Raw genomic sequence first — 18,608 nt, 5'->3', positions numbered from 1 at the left:
ATTCGCACCACGCGATATAAGTCTTCCATGTGCGATAATAGACCTTGCTGGAAGTCACTTTCCTTGCTTTAATAAGGGTAGGAATAACTGAAGCCGACAACCCTCTGTCCTTCAGTACCTGGGTCTCAATGGCCAGGCCATTAAAACCAGCGACTGTAAAGCACGATGGAAGATTGGTCCTTGAGACCGCAGACACTCCCTGAGACGAAGTTCCCAAGGAACGTCCACGACTCGCATGTCCAAGTCGGGTAGATCGGCTTGACGAGGCTAGCCTAGAATTTCTAGGACCACTGGCGCTGACTGGATCTGAACCAGGCGGCCCTAGAGCTATCTGGTCCCGACCATCCGACAAAGTCTGATCGTTCTCCGTTCCCACACATTTATCGGACACCTGATTCCTAACAGGAACGGTGATCTCTCCTGGTTGAATCTCAGGGACCGAAGTCACCCGGCAAGAGGCTTCTTGGTCTGTCTGTTCAACCGGACCTGATACTTGTGGGGAACTGAGACTAATCTTTGGAAAAGGTAAAGAAAAAGATCTGTTCAGGGAACGGTAACTACCGCTCCCTGTAGTACTTAAATGTTGGAAGGGAAGAATCGCACCGGTAGCAGTGGTCGATGCTCGATCCAATGCCCTGAATACCGGTGAAAACGTCCCCCCACCCTCAAGCCGGGTGGGGGCGCACCTTAAGGCTGTGTAATCCTTTGCTTCAGGTTTGGCTGAGTCGGTCTTTTGTTTGTCCGACCAGCCCTTCTTGAACCCTCCTGGAGGAGCCTTGCCCTTCCCGCTTGCAGCAGTCGAGCGCACAAACCCTTTATGGGCGGTAAAGAAAGGTCCCCGCTTGTTACGAGGTCCTTTAACTTTAGCCGCCTGTGGCAAGAAAGTGCTCTTGCCCCCAGTGGCATCCTTAATGATCTCATCTAGGGTGGCCCCAAATAGGCGATTCCCCTGAAAGGGGAGATTCGTCAAGGTCTTTTTGGAACCTAGGTCTGCTGACCAGCATTTTAACCACAGCACACGTCTGAGGATTACCGCTGACATAGATGCATGCCCTAATAGGGGAGTAGCATCCAAGGCTGCGTCAAAGACGAACTGTAGTCCTTGTATGATCTGTTCCGTCAATTCAGATGTTCCCTGGGGGATATCTTTCCCCTTCAGGTCCTGGCGCACCAATCTCGCCCATTCCGTTAGCGTCTGGGAAACTAGACCAATGACAATTACTGGTCTAAAGGCTGACCCTATCAGGGAAAAGATAGTGCGGGACTCCTCCTTAAAGGACGAAGTGTCCTCCACTGGAATAACCGTGGCTTTATTCAGCCTGGAAATAGGTGGATCCACCACTGGTGGTACCGTCCATTTCTTAATGAGGGATTCCTCAAACGGATAGCGTCTAGCAATACGCTTGGAAATAGTAAAGGTACGTTTAGAATGCTCCCATTCTTCTTTAATTTTATTACCAAAACACTTGGGTACAGGAAAAACCTTCACCGTTTTGGTGGGTTTGTTAGTACCAAAGGGAATCTCTGTTTCAGTTGCCTCTGCCGGTAAAACCTCAAGTCTTAAGGTTTCCCGAACCGCCACAACTAGTGCGTCCACCAATGCTTCTTCCCGAATTATGGCGGAAGCATGAACGTCCTCCTCACTGTCTGAAGGAACTTTACCTGAGACAACAGCCCTTGCAGAGGGACCTGCAGCTGCAATGACCATCTCAGAATCTGAGTCTGAAGTGTCAGATGATATAGGGGTAGGCGGGGGTCGCTTTCTTGACCCCCGTTCCTGACAGGCCGTCTCCACCCGAGCCACCAAAGACTCCAAAACTGCTGTAAATGCATCTATACTCTGTGCACCGGCGGGTCCCGCAGCCCCCTCGAGGGAAACAGGTGGGGTTACCTGTGTGGCAGGGTCCATGATAATTCCAGTTACTACCCGGAAAACAATCAATCCAAAAAGAAATAAACTTTTTCTTTTTTTTTTTTTTCAGACCCCCAGCGCCACAAAGCCCCTCAATGTTACCTGCTTAGGGACCCCTATCGAGCGAGAGAGAGAGAGATAGACCCCTAGGCTCACCACTTGATGCTCAGAGTTTACTGCAACTTGTCTCAGCACTGTCTAGAACAGACAGGAAGTCTCTTGGCTGGCTGCCCGGGAAGAAAGGAGGCGGCTCCGCCCCTCTGTACGCCTTCCGGCTCCTCCCCTAGCTCCACGAGGTGTTTGAGTCACCTCAAACATGGCCGCCCCCATGCTGGAGACACGAGGCTACGCCAAAATGGCGGCCTCGTGCGATCTACCAAACTATGGCGGCGGCCTTTTACAGGATAGCGGCGTGACTGCAGAGTATCTCGGCATCAATAAACCTCTCTCTACATGGTGATCCGCGTGGCCGGCGGTACCGGACCCTGGCGGACCGCGTGGCCGTCGGGAGGCATGCTTTTGCTGGAGGAATGACCTGGAAAGCAGTATACATGTCCTGTGGCTTCTGACAGGTAGGATACCATATCTATCACAGTAAGATTCTAGTACTGCCACTGATTACAATCATTTAAACATACTTGCAATTAGATTGTCAGCTCCCAAACCAAGCCTCCTGGCTTTTTGTACACAAAAATCACACTCAATAGGAGAATCTGTGCCATGTTATAGGATAGAGGGGAACCCATCCTTACCATACAGAGAGGGGCCCGCGTTCACCACAAGACCCGTCAGGGGAAAAGGGGGAACATACTACTCACCATACCGGAACCAGGCGGGCGCCAACTCCTGACAGTACCCCTCTCCACCGGGGTGGGAGGGCTGTCGACCAATACGAACGCCGTGACTCATGGTCTTTGGCGTTTCAGCGAGACTTTTAACTCGCACGGTCAGTCCCCGTCCAGTGGAACTAGGTCGCGGCCGACCCAGCGCGGAGCTATGGCCTGCACGCGCTCCCAGGCTGAACTGGGGTGACCACTGGATCTCAACATCCAGCCCGTCGCCCAGTTCAGCTTTCTTGCTTGAAGATGTCACAGGAACACTGGAGAAAAAAGCTGTCTAACAAAAAATCTTTCTAAGAAAAAAATCCTGCCAGGACCGAAGATCCCAGCAAGGTATCTAGGTCCTTACTCCTGACTAGACAGAAAAAAAACTGATTTGCTGTAGCAGAGAGAGAGAGAGGATATACCCTCGGGGACTGCCCCTAGGGTGTGGCCAGAGTATTTTCTTTCCTGTCTAGTCCTACTCCTGTGGAGGGCAGCATAACCCGAGGGTGTTGAATCACCGAGGACTACGTCTGACAATGAGCGACAGAGAAACACCTACGTTGCTCTGGATGGCTTGTGAGTGCCAAAGGGTACCTGCGTCTCCGTCACAGCTTCAGCTGCATCCTTCATCTTTAGGGTCTCACGCACAGATACAATTAGTGCATCCACCAGCGCCTTTAACTGTGCAGTCGCAGACATGGAGGACTCATCCTCACTATCAGAGGATTATAGGCACGTGACCCACGTCTGTCGAATCAGATTCAAAATCTGAGGAGACAGATGAGGCAGGGGAAGGCGGGGGGCGCTTTTTGCTAGCCCGTCGCCTGAAGGCCACCTCCATCCCGGACACAAGGGACTCCAGGACGGCCGTCAGTGCATGGATGGATGGTTGGGACCCAGAGGGACCAGCAGCCTTAGAGAGGGGATCAGGTGGAAATGTGGCTCCAAAGACTTCAATAAGTCACCAGGGGGGATCCCACAAAAGGTGTAAAACACCACTAAAGGGACAACCCCTACTGCGCTGGCAGCACCACTCGGTCGCCAGGCACAAAGCACCAAGCGATCCTCAGCAGAGAGGGAGAGGACCCTACAAGACTCACCACCTGCAGAAACAAATGGCTGAGGCCACCAGATAAAATGCACTACACATGCGGGGATCTCAGCACCAGGGGATGAGGCAGGGCTCCCACCACACTCCACTGTCATTGCCCCTGCTATTTTCAATGGCAAACCACAGCGAAATGGCCGCTGGACTATACAAACATGGCCGCCATGTATAGGAATACACAGGCTACAACAAAATGGCAGCACCATGAGGCATTCAGGGACTCAGGAGGGAGACCAGGCCTCAAGGACAGATCCAGGCAGGATAAGGGGCCCTGGTAGGAGCCCCCACCAGAAATAACCCACCCTCCGCGCAGTCGATCATCAGGTTGCTGACAGTGCACCCCCCTGACCCTCATTGCTAGTAAGCACCCTGCCCCCACCCCAGGAACTATGGCCAGACCCCCCAAACAGCCCCAGCATATGTGGTGGGGGAGGGGGAGCATGTGGGAAGGAGGGGAACCTGTGAGCACAACCGTCCCAAGGGAGGGCCCACGTCCTCCCCAAAACTCTCCAGGGGGGGAGAGAGTGGACAGCTACTCCCCATACCATGAACCAGGCGGGCTTCACTCCAGACAGAACCCCCCTCCATCGAAAGGGGGGGGGGCGGTCAGCCAGGATGAACACTGTGGCTCGGGCCGAGACCCAGTTGTATGTGACCCCGCAAGGAGTTTAACTCGCAGGCCAGCCTCTGTCCAGTGAGGCTATGTTGCAGCCGACCTAGAGCGGAGCAGAGGTCTGCATGCGCTCCCTGGCCAGACTGGGGTGACCACTGGATCTATATTATCCAGCCCGTCGCCCAGTCTGACAGTTGATTGTAGATCTCACAGGAAAAATTTCTATCTAAAAAGAAAAAAAAAAAAATTGCCAGGACCAGAGATCCCAGCAAGGAACTAGGTCCTTACTCCTGACAATAGCAGAGAGAGGGAGTATACCCCTTGGGACTGCCCATGGATGTAGCCAGAATTATTTTCTGACTAGTAGCAGTATAACCCAAAGGTTATGAATACCAGGAGCTGTGTGTCACTGAACGAAAGAGAAATATTTTTAAATCCCGAACTTCATTCAACACATGAAATGCCAATATTGGAGCAGCCAAATGCAACTTGGCATACCTGAAGAGGTCTGTATAAGGCATATTCATCACGAAAAAGTTGATCATGGTGGGTGACACAGTCTAACCATCGACCATCCACAAGAGCTTGTCCAATTGCTATAGCTTGTGCCCTGAAAAACAAATATGGTAGAAAGTTGGTATCACAATCTATTTTGGTCATTAAGATTTAAAAAAAAAAAAAAGAAACAATTACAAATATATATATAATCAATATAAAAACACATGCATGCGATAGGTGCATTTACAATGAGTTGTGCCAGTCCACAACTGTATTTTAGGGGCATGGCAGCCCTCTTATTTAAAAGCAAGCCAAAGTTCACACAGATAGCTCTTCCCACGCAGAGGTTTCTCATCATCACTGCAAAGACATAACAATTAGTCTCCTGGCTCTCTTGTGGCAGCTTTACTGCAGGACCTTCCTGACCATCAAACACATCCTAGTGGTATGTGCAGACGCTGAACTTTAGCATCTTTCCTTACAGCTCCCTAGCTGTGCTTGTCCCTCCTTCAGTCTTCTGGCTGCTCCCATCCAACATGGTTTTCCTCTCAGGCTTGGACCTTCCTTTATCCCAACCTGACCTTGATGCACAGCAGCATCTCAAACTGCTCCCCTGAGAGTTCAGGTCCCCACCCTCCTGAGGGAGGTCAATGTGTCTAAGGACCAGTTCACACTGGTCCAACAGGTCCTCTGACTTCAAGAGCACAAGTTGCATGACATGTCCTAATCAGTGGTTCCCTATGAGAGCCGTCTTGAATGGTCCAACTTCGAAAATGCTTCCTGCACTACTTTGGTCCGACTAGGGCATGATTTCAGCCCACTGATTTGAATGGAAGTCGGAATCATCATAACCACTTGTGCTCTGAGGATCCTGAGGGGGGGAAACCCATGCCAAAATTGGGAAAAATATAAAAATTATGGAGAAAAAAAAAAAAAAAAAAAACATGATGTGGGGTCAGCCCCAATCTCCATGCCAGACCCTTACCCAAGCATACAGCCCGGCAGGTCAGAAAAGCGGGTGGGAGAACAGGCAAGCACTCCCCCTCCCATCAGACCATACCAGTCTTTGGAGCAGGGGGCTTATCGGAATCTGGAAGGGGGCCCCCAGATCCCAGCCCATCCCCCCCCCCCCCATGTGAAGGAATATGTGGTACAACCTTGGGAAAAAACACACAGTGTAGTGTAAATAAAAACAAGAGATGGTTTTTGACAACATTTTTGAAGAGTAACCCCGGTCATAGCGCCATAGGCCATAGCGAAGTTCCACCCTTAAAAAAATGTCACCGTCCACTAGCTTACACAAACCTGAAAAAGAATTGGATAATTAAAATTTTTTTTTTTGTTTCACTTACCTTGTTTTTAATGAAAATATACTTACCTTCCTTCCTTTTCCTCCCTCTGTGGCCGCGGAGTCACTTCCTCCTTGCATTGACTCCTGGGAGATGAGCGTCATCGATCCCAGGAGTCATTGCGCCTGCAACGGCCCTGCTTGTCACTTCCGGTGCAGGTGCGTAATTTCCTGCTGAACAGCTGCTGTGCAGGCATTCTGGGACTCCGACGTCACCAAAGAGGACGCTCTGGCTTTAGCTGCCCACACCTGAGATGGCAGCGCTGGACAAGACATTTTCAAGGTAAGTATTTCTTCTAAAAGGTAAGTGAAACAGGGGACAGTTCAGAGGCTATAGTTGCTTAAATGCACTAGCCCTGACTGTTCCGGGAGTATTTTTAGGTAAAAAAAAAAATTTTTTTGCCCAAAACTCCGCTTTAATAAAGGATTTGTCAAAAACCATCTCTGTTTTTATTTACTTAAGAGGTGTACCCCAAACTCAATCACATGGGGTACTGGGATCTGGGGGCCCCAGATTTGGTGTAAACATGAAAGCATGGATCCACCCTGCCTTGTATTAATAGTTCAGGCTGCTGGTGGTGAAATGGCGTGGGGGGTATTTTGTTGGCACACTTTGGGCCCCTTAGTACCGCCAATTGAGCACCGTTTAAACATCACGGCCTACCCGAGTATGATTGCTGACCATGTCCATCCCTTTAGAACTACAGTGTACCTATCTTCTGATTACTACTTCCAGCAGGATAATGCACAGGTCACAAAACTCAAATCATCTTGAACAGGACAAGGAGTTCACTGTACTTCAAAGGCCTCCACAGTCAGCAGATCTTAATCCAAAAGAGTACCTTTCGGATGTGGTGGAACGGGAGATTCGCATCATGGATGTGCATCCGACAAATCTGCAGCAACTGCGTGATGCCATCATGTCAATATGGACCAAATTTCCTGGAGGAATGTTTCTAACAACTTGTTGAATCTATGCCATCTAAGAATTAGGGCAGTTCTGAAGGCAAAAAGGGGTCCAACCAGGTACTAGTAAGCTGTACCTAATAAAAGAGGCCAGTGAGTGTGTATATATATATAGATATATATATATATATATATATATATATATATATATATATATATATATATATATATATATATATATATATATATATATACACACACACACACACACACATACATACATATATATATATATATACACACACACATATATACACACACACACACACACACATATACATATATATATACACACACACACACACAGTATGATTAAGAACTTTATCCTTGAATATTTTTTCCTCAGTAATAGGAAGTTGTGTGGCTTACCGTGTTGTAATGTGCCCATTTCTAATTAGCCAGTTAACCAGCTCCTTTCCCACAATGCAGTTTGGGTGTGTTCTCAGCCAATAACGATGGTCCTGAAACTCCATGCCACTGTTGTTGTGGCATATCTTTTTCCATAAATCCTTCAGCTGCACAGAATCCTAAAGGAGGGGGGGGGGGGAAAAATTACTCAATAGATTTCATAAGGGTTTATTTAGTGCTTGGACTTTAAGTATAACTTTAATCATTGCATTCTCTGTGTGCCTGCATAGGAGAAGCTAGTCAGACATGTGAACTAGCATTTTCACTCTGCTTAGCTCCGCTTTCTCCTCCACTCAGATCTCCATACTTATGTGACTGGGGGAAAGAGCTTGAGAAGACACACATTCTACAGCCAAGATAGCTCACATAATAAAACATAAGAATAGATTAAGAAAGGGGAGTTGCAAAAGATAAATAAAACACAGCAAAGTCCCAGAATAAACTTCTGTAATGTCGAATATTCATTGTACAAAGGGTTCTGTCCGAGGTCATCTCTCGCTTTATAAGCAAGGGAATGACATTTGTCAATTATCACTAAAGATTTTCTGGTCGTCTTTTTCAACTTCGCCATTTTGTTCACCCAATCACCTGCAGGTTTCGCACCTTTGCAGATCTGCAATCCAAACCCCACATTCCAAAACATGCCTTCTATTTGTATCTCCAAATTAAACATTTTTTCTCTTCACTACTGCCCTCATTGGTTTTATCCAACCCTACCGCATTTGAACTTCTCTGCGCTCATGGCCCACACCAACCTCGCCTTATTTCTTCTATTTACAAGATCCTCCATGATGCCATTCCACTGACCATGGGGGCTCACTCCTATATGGGTAAATGGTCCTCCATTCTACAGTGTCCTATCCCCCTCCCAGTTTGGGATAAAATCTGGTCATCTACATCCAAGATCTCTAGATGTGTGGCACAGAGAGAGACCGCCTAAAAAAATATTGCTCTTCTGGTATAGAACTCCAGAAGTTCTTCATTGCCAAAATTGTTCTTTCCCCCCTTGTGCTGGCGCTGTGGCAAAGCCAGAGGTACACTTTTTCATATTTTCTGGCAACGTGTGCTTATTGAACCCTTTTGGTCCTCAGTGATGTCCCTGCTCCAACAGGTACTGGATTCCTCTTTGCCGTTGGATCCGCTACATTACCTCTTGGGCCTTCCCTTCCCCTCCATAGGAAAATTTTTTAACAAACTCGAGTTGTTTATTCTGCTGGCAGCTAAGAGGCGGAGTCCATTGCGTCACACGTCACTTCCGGTTTTGGAACATCGGGCCGTGGAACGCGGAAGCTTCCCGGTGGACCTACACTGATCGAAAACAGCCTACACCCCAGCCTGTGCCTGCTTGGTTGATGGGAGGAACCCCTGGAACTTTACATAATCTGTTCCACTGCATCTACAACAACAGGTTGTATATCAGTTGCGACACCTAGTGGTCACACAGATGGATGCAATTCCTTCTTATTCACTGATTGGGAAATTCTTATCACTTTTTTTTATAGCACCACCAGAATTCCCATAATTTAAACACAACTTTATTTTCAGTAATCACTAAATTTTTTATTAGAATCTGCACTGTATATAAAAAATTTGGGATAAATCATCACCCGTTTCTTTCATCTCTTGTTTATTTATTTGCACATAAGCACTTTGCACTTGATCACTGTACACAGTCGGATTCAGTTTTTTTCAATCGGAAACATACCGTTGTGCACTTATTTCATTTGCTATTTTATTAAGTTTGGTTTTTTTCACTTTGAGTTACCACATCATTGTATTTGACACTTGGTCACTCACAGGTATCGCTGTATCAACCTCTTTGCACTTTCAGCTAAGAGGTTAATACCGCTACAATGGTTATCTACTACCCCACCCAATTTAACTCACTTACTGAAGGTTATTGCTGACATACGCAGAATGAATATTTGACAGCTTTGGTGGGGGATACCATACCTCACTTTAATAAGACATGGGATGCTTGGGCCACCTCTACTTTTGGTTCCCCTTTGGGCCCGACCTTGACAGAGGCCGCAGGGCATCACACTTTCTCATCTCCTTGACTGCCCCCTGCATCCCATGACTTGGCCCCCCTTGTGTAACTTTTGGTCTTCTGTTATCTTATCCAAACAAATCTCAGGTCATACTGTTATTGACTTTGCCTATGATGTTTCCTGGCTCCCATCTCCTCTCCACTTTTTTCCTTCTTTGTCTTTTTTCTTTCAACCCTTTTTTTTTTTAATTATGTGCAAGGTTCAGGCTCTTCAGAGTCTCATTTGTTTATGTTTCGGTGTTTTTCAATTAATGTTTGAAATGTTCCTTTGGGATTTATTTTTGTACTGGTTTTCAAAATTTCTCAATAAAAATACAAATTTAAAATAAATGGATTTTTGTAAGATCTTACCGTAAAATCCTTTTCTCTTAAGCTCATTGACAGACGTAGTCTTCTTGATTCTCAAGAGCTGGGTTATGTTGTCTCCGCAGGAGTAGGACTAGGCAGAAAGACAAAACGTTCTGGCTCCACCTTAGGGGCAGTCCCTGAGGGTATATCCTCCCTCTCTCTGCTACAGGGAATCAGTTCTGTTCTAAAGCAGTAACAGAGAATTTAACCCAACCCAACTCAATGATAGAGGGGCGGGTACTACGTCTGTCAATGAGCTTAAGAGAAAAGGATTTTACGGTAAGATCTTACAAAAATCCATTTTTCTCTATCGCTCATTGACAGACGTAGTCTTCTTGATTCTCAAGAGCTGGGACATCCAGAAGCAGTGCCACAAATGAGGGGTGGGATTGACAAAATCAAATCCAATCTAGAAGGCCCAACCGGTGCCAAACTAGAAGTTTTAAAGGCTCATTATAAACAAAGAATGAGACTCAAAAGAAAAATTTCCAACGGAAAAAACCCTCGAGGTAGACCACTGGTCTCCTCAAATTGCGGCCTGCAAAACCTTGCGGCCAAACGAGGCATCAGACGATGCCATTACATCAACTTTATAATGTTTTGTAAAGGTATGCACCGACGACCAGGTAGCCGCCTTGCACACCTGGACCACTGACGCCTGATGGCGAAAGGCCCATGACGCACTAAGCGCCCGAGTGGAGTGCGCCTTAACAGGGAACGGGGGCTCCCGACCCTTAATAGAATAAGCCTGTACTACCGTCTGTCTGATCCATCTGGAAATGGTCGCGGCAGATGCAGGCAACCCCTTTTTGGGTCCATCTGGGATCACAAAAAGTGAATCCGTCTTGCGAAACGAGTCTGTCGTTTTCAAGTATACCCTGATCGCCCGGACCACATCCAAGGAGTGTAAAGCAAACTCCCGAGGATGACTGGGCTTAGGACACAGGGAAGGTAACACAATTTCTTCATTCAGATGAAATTCTGAAACCACTTTTGGTAGGAAGGATGGATTCGGACGAAGAACCACCTTATCTCTATGAACCACCAGATATGGTGAACGACAAGATAATGCGGCCAGTTCTGACACCCTGCGTGCAGAAGTAATAGCCACCAAGAAGGCCACCTTCTGGGACAACGTAGGTAGAGGAATCTCCCTAATATCTTCAAAGGGAGGTTTCTGAAGAACCGACAACACTAAATTAAGATCCCAGGGGGGTAACGGCGCGTGCACTGGCGGAGCCAGATGTCGCACCCCCTGGATGAAATTCCGCACCAAGGAATGAGTAGCCAAAGGCTTCTGAAAGAAGATAGCTAATGCTGAGACCTGACCCTTGATAGTACTCAAGGCCAGTTTCTGCTCAACCCCTTGTTGCAGAAAGGCTAATATTCGACTAATCGAATAAGACCGAGGACGGAACCCCAAAGGTTCACACCATGCAATGTAGGACTTCCATGTGCGATGATAAATCTTTCTGGAAGTCGCTTTCCTTGCTTCAACTAGAGTAGGAATAACTGAAGCTGACAAACCTTTGTCCTTCAGCACCTGGGTCTCAATAGCCAGGCCGTTAAAGCCAGCGATCGTAAAGCAGGATGGAAGATCGGTCCCTGAGACAGTAGGTCCTCCCTGAGAGGAAGTCTCCACGGGAGGTCCGCCACCAGTCTGACCACGTCGGCGTACCAAGCTCGACGAGGCCAGTCCGGAGCTACCAGAATTACTGGAATTCCTTCCTCCTCTATCCTGCGAAGAAGTCTTGGCAGTAACGCGAGAGGAGGGAAGGCATATATTAGCTGGTATTGCCCCCACGGGGCGATCAGTGCGTCTGCGGTCTCTGCTAGAGGATCGCGGGAGCGAGCCACGAATCTCTGAACTTTCCTGTTGAATCGTGATGCCAACAGATCCACATCCGGGGTGCCCCACCGTAGGCACAACTGGTGGAAAACGTCTGGATGGAGGGACCATTCCCCCTGATCCAGAGTCTGACGGCTGAGATAATCTGCCTGCCAATTCTCCACCCCCGGAATGAACACCGCAGAGATCGCTGGAACAAATCGTTCCGCCCAGCGAAGAATGCAAGCCACTTCTTTGGCCGCTCGGACACTCTTGGTGCTCCCCTGGTGATTGACATAAGCCACGGCCGTGGTATTGTCCGACTGGATCCGAACCGGGCTGCCCTGGAGCTGCTCGGTCCAGTGAATCAGACAAAGTCTGATCGCTCTCAGTTCCAATACATCTATCGGCAATCTGGATTCTTCCGGGCACCAAAGTCCCTGGACAGATAACTGACCGAGAATCCCTCCCCATCCGGATAGGCTGGCATCCGTGGTCACTATCGTCCAATATATTGGCAGAAATGACTTTCCCTGGCTGAGCATCGGGGACCGAAGCCATCAGACCAGAGACTCTCTGGTCTGTTTGCTCAATCGGATCTGATTGTCCAGGGATTCCGAATTCCGATTCCATCTGAGAAGAATCTCTTGCTGAAGAATTCGGGTATGGGACTGGGCAAATGGGACTGCTTCGAAGGAAGCCACCATCAACCCCAGAACCCTCATGCAAGTCCGAAGGGAAGACCAGCTGTTGGACAGTAACAACTGGACTGCTGATTGAATCTTTCGGAGTTTCCCTACCGGAAGGAAAACTCTTGTCCTGACTGTGTCTAGAATTAGACCCAGATATTCGAGCCTCTGGGTGGGAACCAGAAATGACTTTTGCTGGTTCACCAGCCACCCGAATTCCTGTAAAGAAATCATAGTAATTTCTATGTTTTGTAGCAAGGTCTGAGGAGAATCGATATGCCTCTTTGGCGCAGTAGTGCCAGCATTGGGGCCAACACCTTCGTGAAGACCCGCGGAGCCGTGGCGAGACCGAAAGGTAACGCCACAAACTGATAGTGGTTCTCTTCTACGGAAAAGCGTAGAAATCGCTGATGTCCTGCGAAAATGGGAATGTGAAGATATGCGTCCTTGATGTCTATGGACGCTAGGACATCCCCTGGATGCAGGAAGGCTGCTACTGTGCGAATGGACTCCATTCTGAATCTTCTTATGTTGACAAAAGAATTGAGTGCCCTTAAGTCCAGAATTGGACGCACTTTGCCCTCTTTCCTGGGTATTGTAAATAGGTTTGAGTAAAACCCTTGAAACCGTTCTGTCCAAGGAACGTGAACTACCACTCCTTGTTGTAGTAAATCTGTGACTGCTCTCCGCAGATCTTCTAAACGATCCGGGGATAGTCGGATATTGGAAGGGAAGAATCGCGCCGGTGGGAGAGATCGAAACTCGATCTTGTACCCTGACCTTATGACTTCGCAAACCCATTTGTCCGGGATTCTGGAAAGCCATGGATCCGGGAACCGGCGAAGACGTCCCCCCACCCCAGTTATGGGTGGGGGCGCACCTTCAGGCTTTGGACGGTTTATCTTCAGGTCTGGAGGGGGCGGGCTTTTGCTTGCCCGACCAACGACCCCTGACGCCTCCTGCAGGAGCTTTGGAGGACTTAATTTTTTCACCCGCGGGACGAAAAAACCTCTTGTGAGCAGAAAAAGAAGGCCCTCGTCTTTGACGAGTTCCTTTACCTTTAAAATTTTGCGGTAAAAAGGTGCTCTTTCCACCCGTGAGATCCTTAATGATCTCATCTAAGTTGGCTCCAAATAGACGCTCTCCTAAAAAGGGGATATTAGCCAATGCTTTTTTGGAACCTTGGTCGGCTAACCAACCTTTTAGCCACAGTGTACGCCTGAGAACCACTGCTGAGACTGATGCTCGCGCCAATAATGGAGTGGCGTCTAACGCCGCATCACACACAAACTGTAACCCCTGTATCATTTGTTCCAACAAATCTGATACCGCCTGAGGGACCTCTTCTAAGTCCCAGCGTAACCACTTGGTCCATTCAGTTACAGCCTGCGAAACCAGACCAATAGCTATTATAGGTCTGAAAGCTGATCCAATCAAGGAAAACATGGTGCGAGACATAGCTTCTATCTTGCGATCCACTGGATCTTTAAAAGACGGAGCGTCTTCTAGAGGAATAACCGTGGCTTTATTCAATCTAGCAATTGGTGAATCCACCACAGGTGGTTCTGTCCATTTCTTAATGAGGGTTTCCTCAAACGGATAACGCCTGTTAATGCGTTTAGAAATAGTAAAAGTGCGTTTTGGCAGACGCCATTCTTCTTCGATTGGATTGCCAAAACATTTGGGCAATGGAAAAACCTTCGCCACTTTGATGCGTTTTTTAGTCCCAAAAGGGATTTCAGTTTCAGCTATTTCCGATGGAATACCCTGTAATCTTAAGGTTTCTTGAACAGATACAATGAGTGCGTTTACCAACGCTTCCTCTCGGGCTATGGCTGATGCCGAAACATCCTCCTCGCTGTCTGAAGAGACAGGACCCGAGACACCAATCCCAGATGAAGTACCTGCAACTGCAGAAATAGGCTCAGAGTCTGAATCCGAGGTTTCAGATAATAAGGGGTTAGGCGGGGGTCGCTTTCTTGCGCCCTGTCCCTGACAAGCCACTTCCACCCGGGACACAAAAGTTTCCAAAATAGCTGACAATGATTCAATTGTCAGTGGGGTGCTGGAGGATCCTGCAGACCCCTCGAGGGGATCCGGAGGAGATACATGAGTGGCAGGGTCCATGTTAATTCAGGACACCTTTGCCAGCAAAAACAAAAAAACTTTTTTTTTTTTTTGTGTGTCTCCCCCTAGCGCAATAGTGCCCCTCAGAGTACCTGCTTCTCGATCCCACAGAGAGAGAGAGGGACCCCCAAGGCTCACCAACCGATGCAGTGAAGTTTCCAACCAACTGCAGTCAGCGTCTGTCTTTTACAGACTGGAAGGAGCTGTTGCTTTTTCCCGGGTAGAAGGACGTGGCTCCGCCCCCTGTGTACGCCTTCCGGCGTTCCTAGCTCTCCACGAGGTAGCTGGGCTCACAAAACATGGCCGCCCCCATAGAAGAGACATAAGACTCCAAAAACATGGCGGCCGGCGTGACCTGAGGACATACATGCACTTGGTCTACGGCAAAATGGCGGCGGACCGCCGAAATCGTTTTCCCAGCACATCCACCTGCATCTCTGCTAAGTGGCAATATATGGATCTACAGGAGATACAGGAGATAATTCATACTGCCTCATAACGAGGAAAGAAAAAAGGGAACGTTTACTCACCATACCAAACCGACAGGCACCCTCTCTTCACAATACCCTCTCCACCGGGGTGGGGGGTTGTGGACCACTCCGGACGCCTCGACTCTCTGGTTCCTGGCGTCCAAGCGAGACTTTTAACTCGCAAGGTCAGTCCCTCCACTGGGACTCCGTCGCGGCCGACCCAGCGCGGAGCTCTGGTCTGCACGCGCTCGTAGGCAGAAACCGGGGTGACCACTGGATCTCAACATCCAGCCCGTCGCCGCATACTTACTTGAATGTGTCGCGGCCGACCAAGCGCAATGCAATGGTCTGCGCGCGCTCGTAGGCCGGCTGGGGTGACCACAAGTGTCGCCCAGTCCGGCATTTTTGCTTGAAGATCTCACAGGAAAAACACTGGAGAAAAACTACCTAAAAAATGTCTTTTTCTAAAGAAAAAAGTCTTGCCAGGACCAAAAGATCCCAGCAAGGAACTTAGGTCCTTACTCCTGACTAGACAGAAAAAAACTGATTCCCTGTAGCAGAGAGAGGGAGGATATACCCTCAGGGACTGCCCCTAAGGTGGAGCCAGAACGTTTTGTCTTTCTGCCTAGTCCTACTCCTGCGGAGACAACATAACCCAGCTCTTGAGAATCAAGAAGACTACGTCTGTCAATGAGCGATAGAGAAAAAGATGTTCTGGTCGCTATGCTTGAAATTTAGTACCATACACTGAACAAAGTCCAGATTTAGGAATCATAGTTGGCAATGCGTCTCCCCAAGGACAGTGGTTTAGCAGTCTTTTCATGTAAGGCTAGAGCCCTTAGCTCAAATCCAGCTCAGAACACTACCTGCATGGATTTTGCACATCCCTTTGCTTATGAGGGTTTCCTCCACGTACTCTGGTACTCTTTCCAGACTCATAAGGGCACAATAACTTGTGAATTTGTCCAACACCAATTTAGCCCAGTTTCACACTGGGACGGTTTGAAATCGTGCGAGTTCAGCTTAACTCGCACAATTTCAAGCCGGTATTTCAGACTGACTTCGGGGGCGATTTCACAAACACCTGTGCAGGATCCCACGCAAATGTCGATGGAAATCACCACCATTGTTGCTATTTATGTCGCACAATATTTGCACAGCTATTTTTAAAACACAATTTTTCAGGAAAAACTTACTTTTAATTTTAGTGTACGCAAAAACAACATATTACCTAATTTTTTGGTAAAATATAAAATATGATGTTATGCAGAGTAAACAGATACCCAACATTTGATCCCAAATTTCTCCTTAAAAGCATCTTTCAACTCAAATAGAGATCAGATGCAACAGTTTCTAAACATCAAACCAAGGGGAGTTGGGTACAGCTGTAACTTTCTCCCCTCTCAGGCGGCAGCGCTCCAGGGCTCCCCAATCACACGCGAGAGCCCAATAAGGGTGGGAGCGGGAAGAGGGGACCCCTTCTGAGCCCTGTAGAAGGGATCGAGGGGCTGTAAAGCTGCTAGGATCACATCTACAATAAAGCCTATCGCCAGCTGAAAAATGTGGCTATGGGGTCGTGGCTGCAACTGAATTCACGATCCCAGCCACTTAAAACACAAGAATGTCCTTAGAGCGTGGGAGAAAAAAAAAATGGTGGTGAAATCCTTTGGAAAGAATAATTGATTTAGGAGGATACTGGAAGATCTGATGGCGAGACAGTGATTGTTTCGGATAGATCAAATATCCCAAAGCCCTTGCTGACCTTTTTTCAGTTAGATCACTGAAGCTATAGTGAGTGGGCATTTCTCCCGTTGGTGGTGGTGGTAACATTTGGTGCTTTATTGGAAGACACAAATATACATAAACACACACACACACCACATACATAAACACATACACACACACACACACACACACACAGATAGATCTATAGGTGTCTATCTCTTTATATTGAAGACTATTACACACCGATGTAAAAAAGATCCTGAGTTAAAAATACAAATTATGTTCCGTAAAGACTTTTACATGCACGCCTGTAAATATGTATATACCTATGTGTGTAAAATTATTTTATCCTTTTCCTTTTACCTGCAAGTGTTGTAATGTACGCGCATACGTCCATATGTACTTAGATAAACATGCAAATTGTTTTTTTTTTTTTTCTCCTTTAAAGTTTTTATCGCACATTTCTGCATTAAATTAATAAGTCCGGATTAAACTCTGTGCATTGTCCCACAGACCAGAGTTCAGGTAAAAAAAAAAAAAACACTTACACAATATATTTTTTTGCCCGTATACAGAAAGCCTAAGTGATGCATTTTGCCTTTGTTAGAAAATGAACACAACATGTAATAGAATTGTCAATCCAAATAAAAAAGTTGTAATTGCAAAAAACACAGATATGGTTTACCAGTAGTATTTTCCTCTCTTCTTCATTGGTATCATTCTTCAAGTATGTGCGAGAAGCTTGTGGGCTGACAGAGGATTCGTAGGGTGGCACCATAGGGGATCCAGAACGATCCAGCGATAAATTAGTAATACTGGCTGACCTAAAGAAACAGGAAAATGTGATACATGTACAGTAAAAATTAAAACAAAAAATATTCATTGAACACAAGCATCTACTGCCAAATATGGCTGCCTAACCAAAAGTCACACTAAGACCCACAGATACAGTGGATATAAAAAGTCTACACGCCCCTGTTAAAATGTCAGGTTTCTGTCAAGTAAAAAAAAAAAAAGAGACAAAAAGGGAAAATAATTTCAGAACATTTCCCACCTTTAATGTGACCTATAAACTGTACAACTCAGTTGAACAACAAACTAAAATCTTTTAGGTAGAGGGAAGTAAAAAACTAAAATATTATGGTGTCATAAGTTTTCACATTAAATACTTTGTTGAAGCCCCTTTTGATTTTTTTTTTTTACATCCTTTTTGGGGATGAGTATATCCGCATGGCACATCTTGACCTGGCAAATGGCAATATTTGCCCACTCTTTGCAAAAACATTCCAAATCTGTCAGATTGCAAGGGAATCTCCTGTGCACAGTCCTCTTCAGATCACCCCACAGATTTTCAATCAGATTCACGTCTGGGCTCTAGCTGGGCCATTTCAAAACTTTAATCTTCAGGTGAAGCCATTCCTTTGTGGATTTGGATGTATACTTTGGGTCATTGTCATGCTGAAAGATAAAGTTCATCCTCATGTTCAGCTTTCTAGCAGAAGCCTGAAGGTTTTATGCCAATATTGACTGGTATTTGGAACGGTTTATAATTCCCTCTACCTTGACTAAGGCCCCTGTTCCAGCTGAAGAAAAACAGCCCCAAATGATGATGCTGCCACCACCATGCTTCACTGTGGGTATGGTGTTCTTTTGGTGATGTGCAGGGTTGTTTTTGTGCCAAACATATCTTTTGG

At 47.0% G+C, this 18,608-nt stretch overlaps 1 protein-coding gene across 4 annotated transcripts in view; it reads right to left on the bottom strand.

The window, feature by feature from the left end:
- The window catches only part of PIKFYVE (phosphoinositide kinase, FYVE-type zinc finger containing), a 583,956-nt gene that overhangs the window by 493,113 nt on the left and 72,235 nt on the right, over positions 1-18,608 (bottom strand). For all 4 annotated transcript variants that reach the window (XR_014225388.1, XM_082260055.1, XM_082260056.1 and 1 more), the window contains exons 8-10: positions 17,600-17,738; positions 7,639-7,796; positions 4,956-5,067 (exon numbers count right to left, since the gene is read on the bottom strand). Coding sequence is in view for 3 of the 4 variants with exons in the window: in XM_082260055.1 (XP_082116181.1) it covers positions 4,956-5,067; positions 7,639-7,796; positions 17,600-17,738 (409 nt within the window). In the remaining variant the exon portion in view is untranslated. The remainder of the gene's footprint in view (positions 1-4,955; positions 5,068-7,638; positions 7,797-17,599; positions 17,739-18,608) is intronic.

This window comes from Pelophylax lessonae, assembly GCF_965119305.1.
Source record: "Pelophylax lessonae genome assembly, chromosome: 6".
In the NCBI taxonomy this organism is placed as follows: Eukaryota; Metazoa; Chordata; class Amphibia; order Anura; family Ranidae; genus Pelophylax; species Pelophylax lessonae.
The sequence above is the reverse complement of the archived record's forward strand: the minus strand, read 5'-3'. Positions and strand labels throughout refer to the sequence as shown.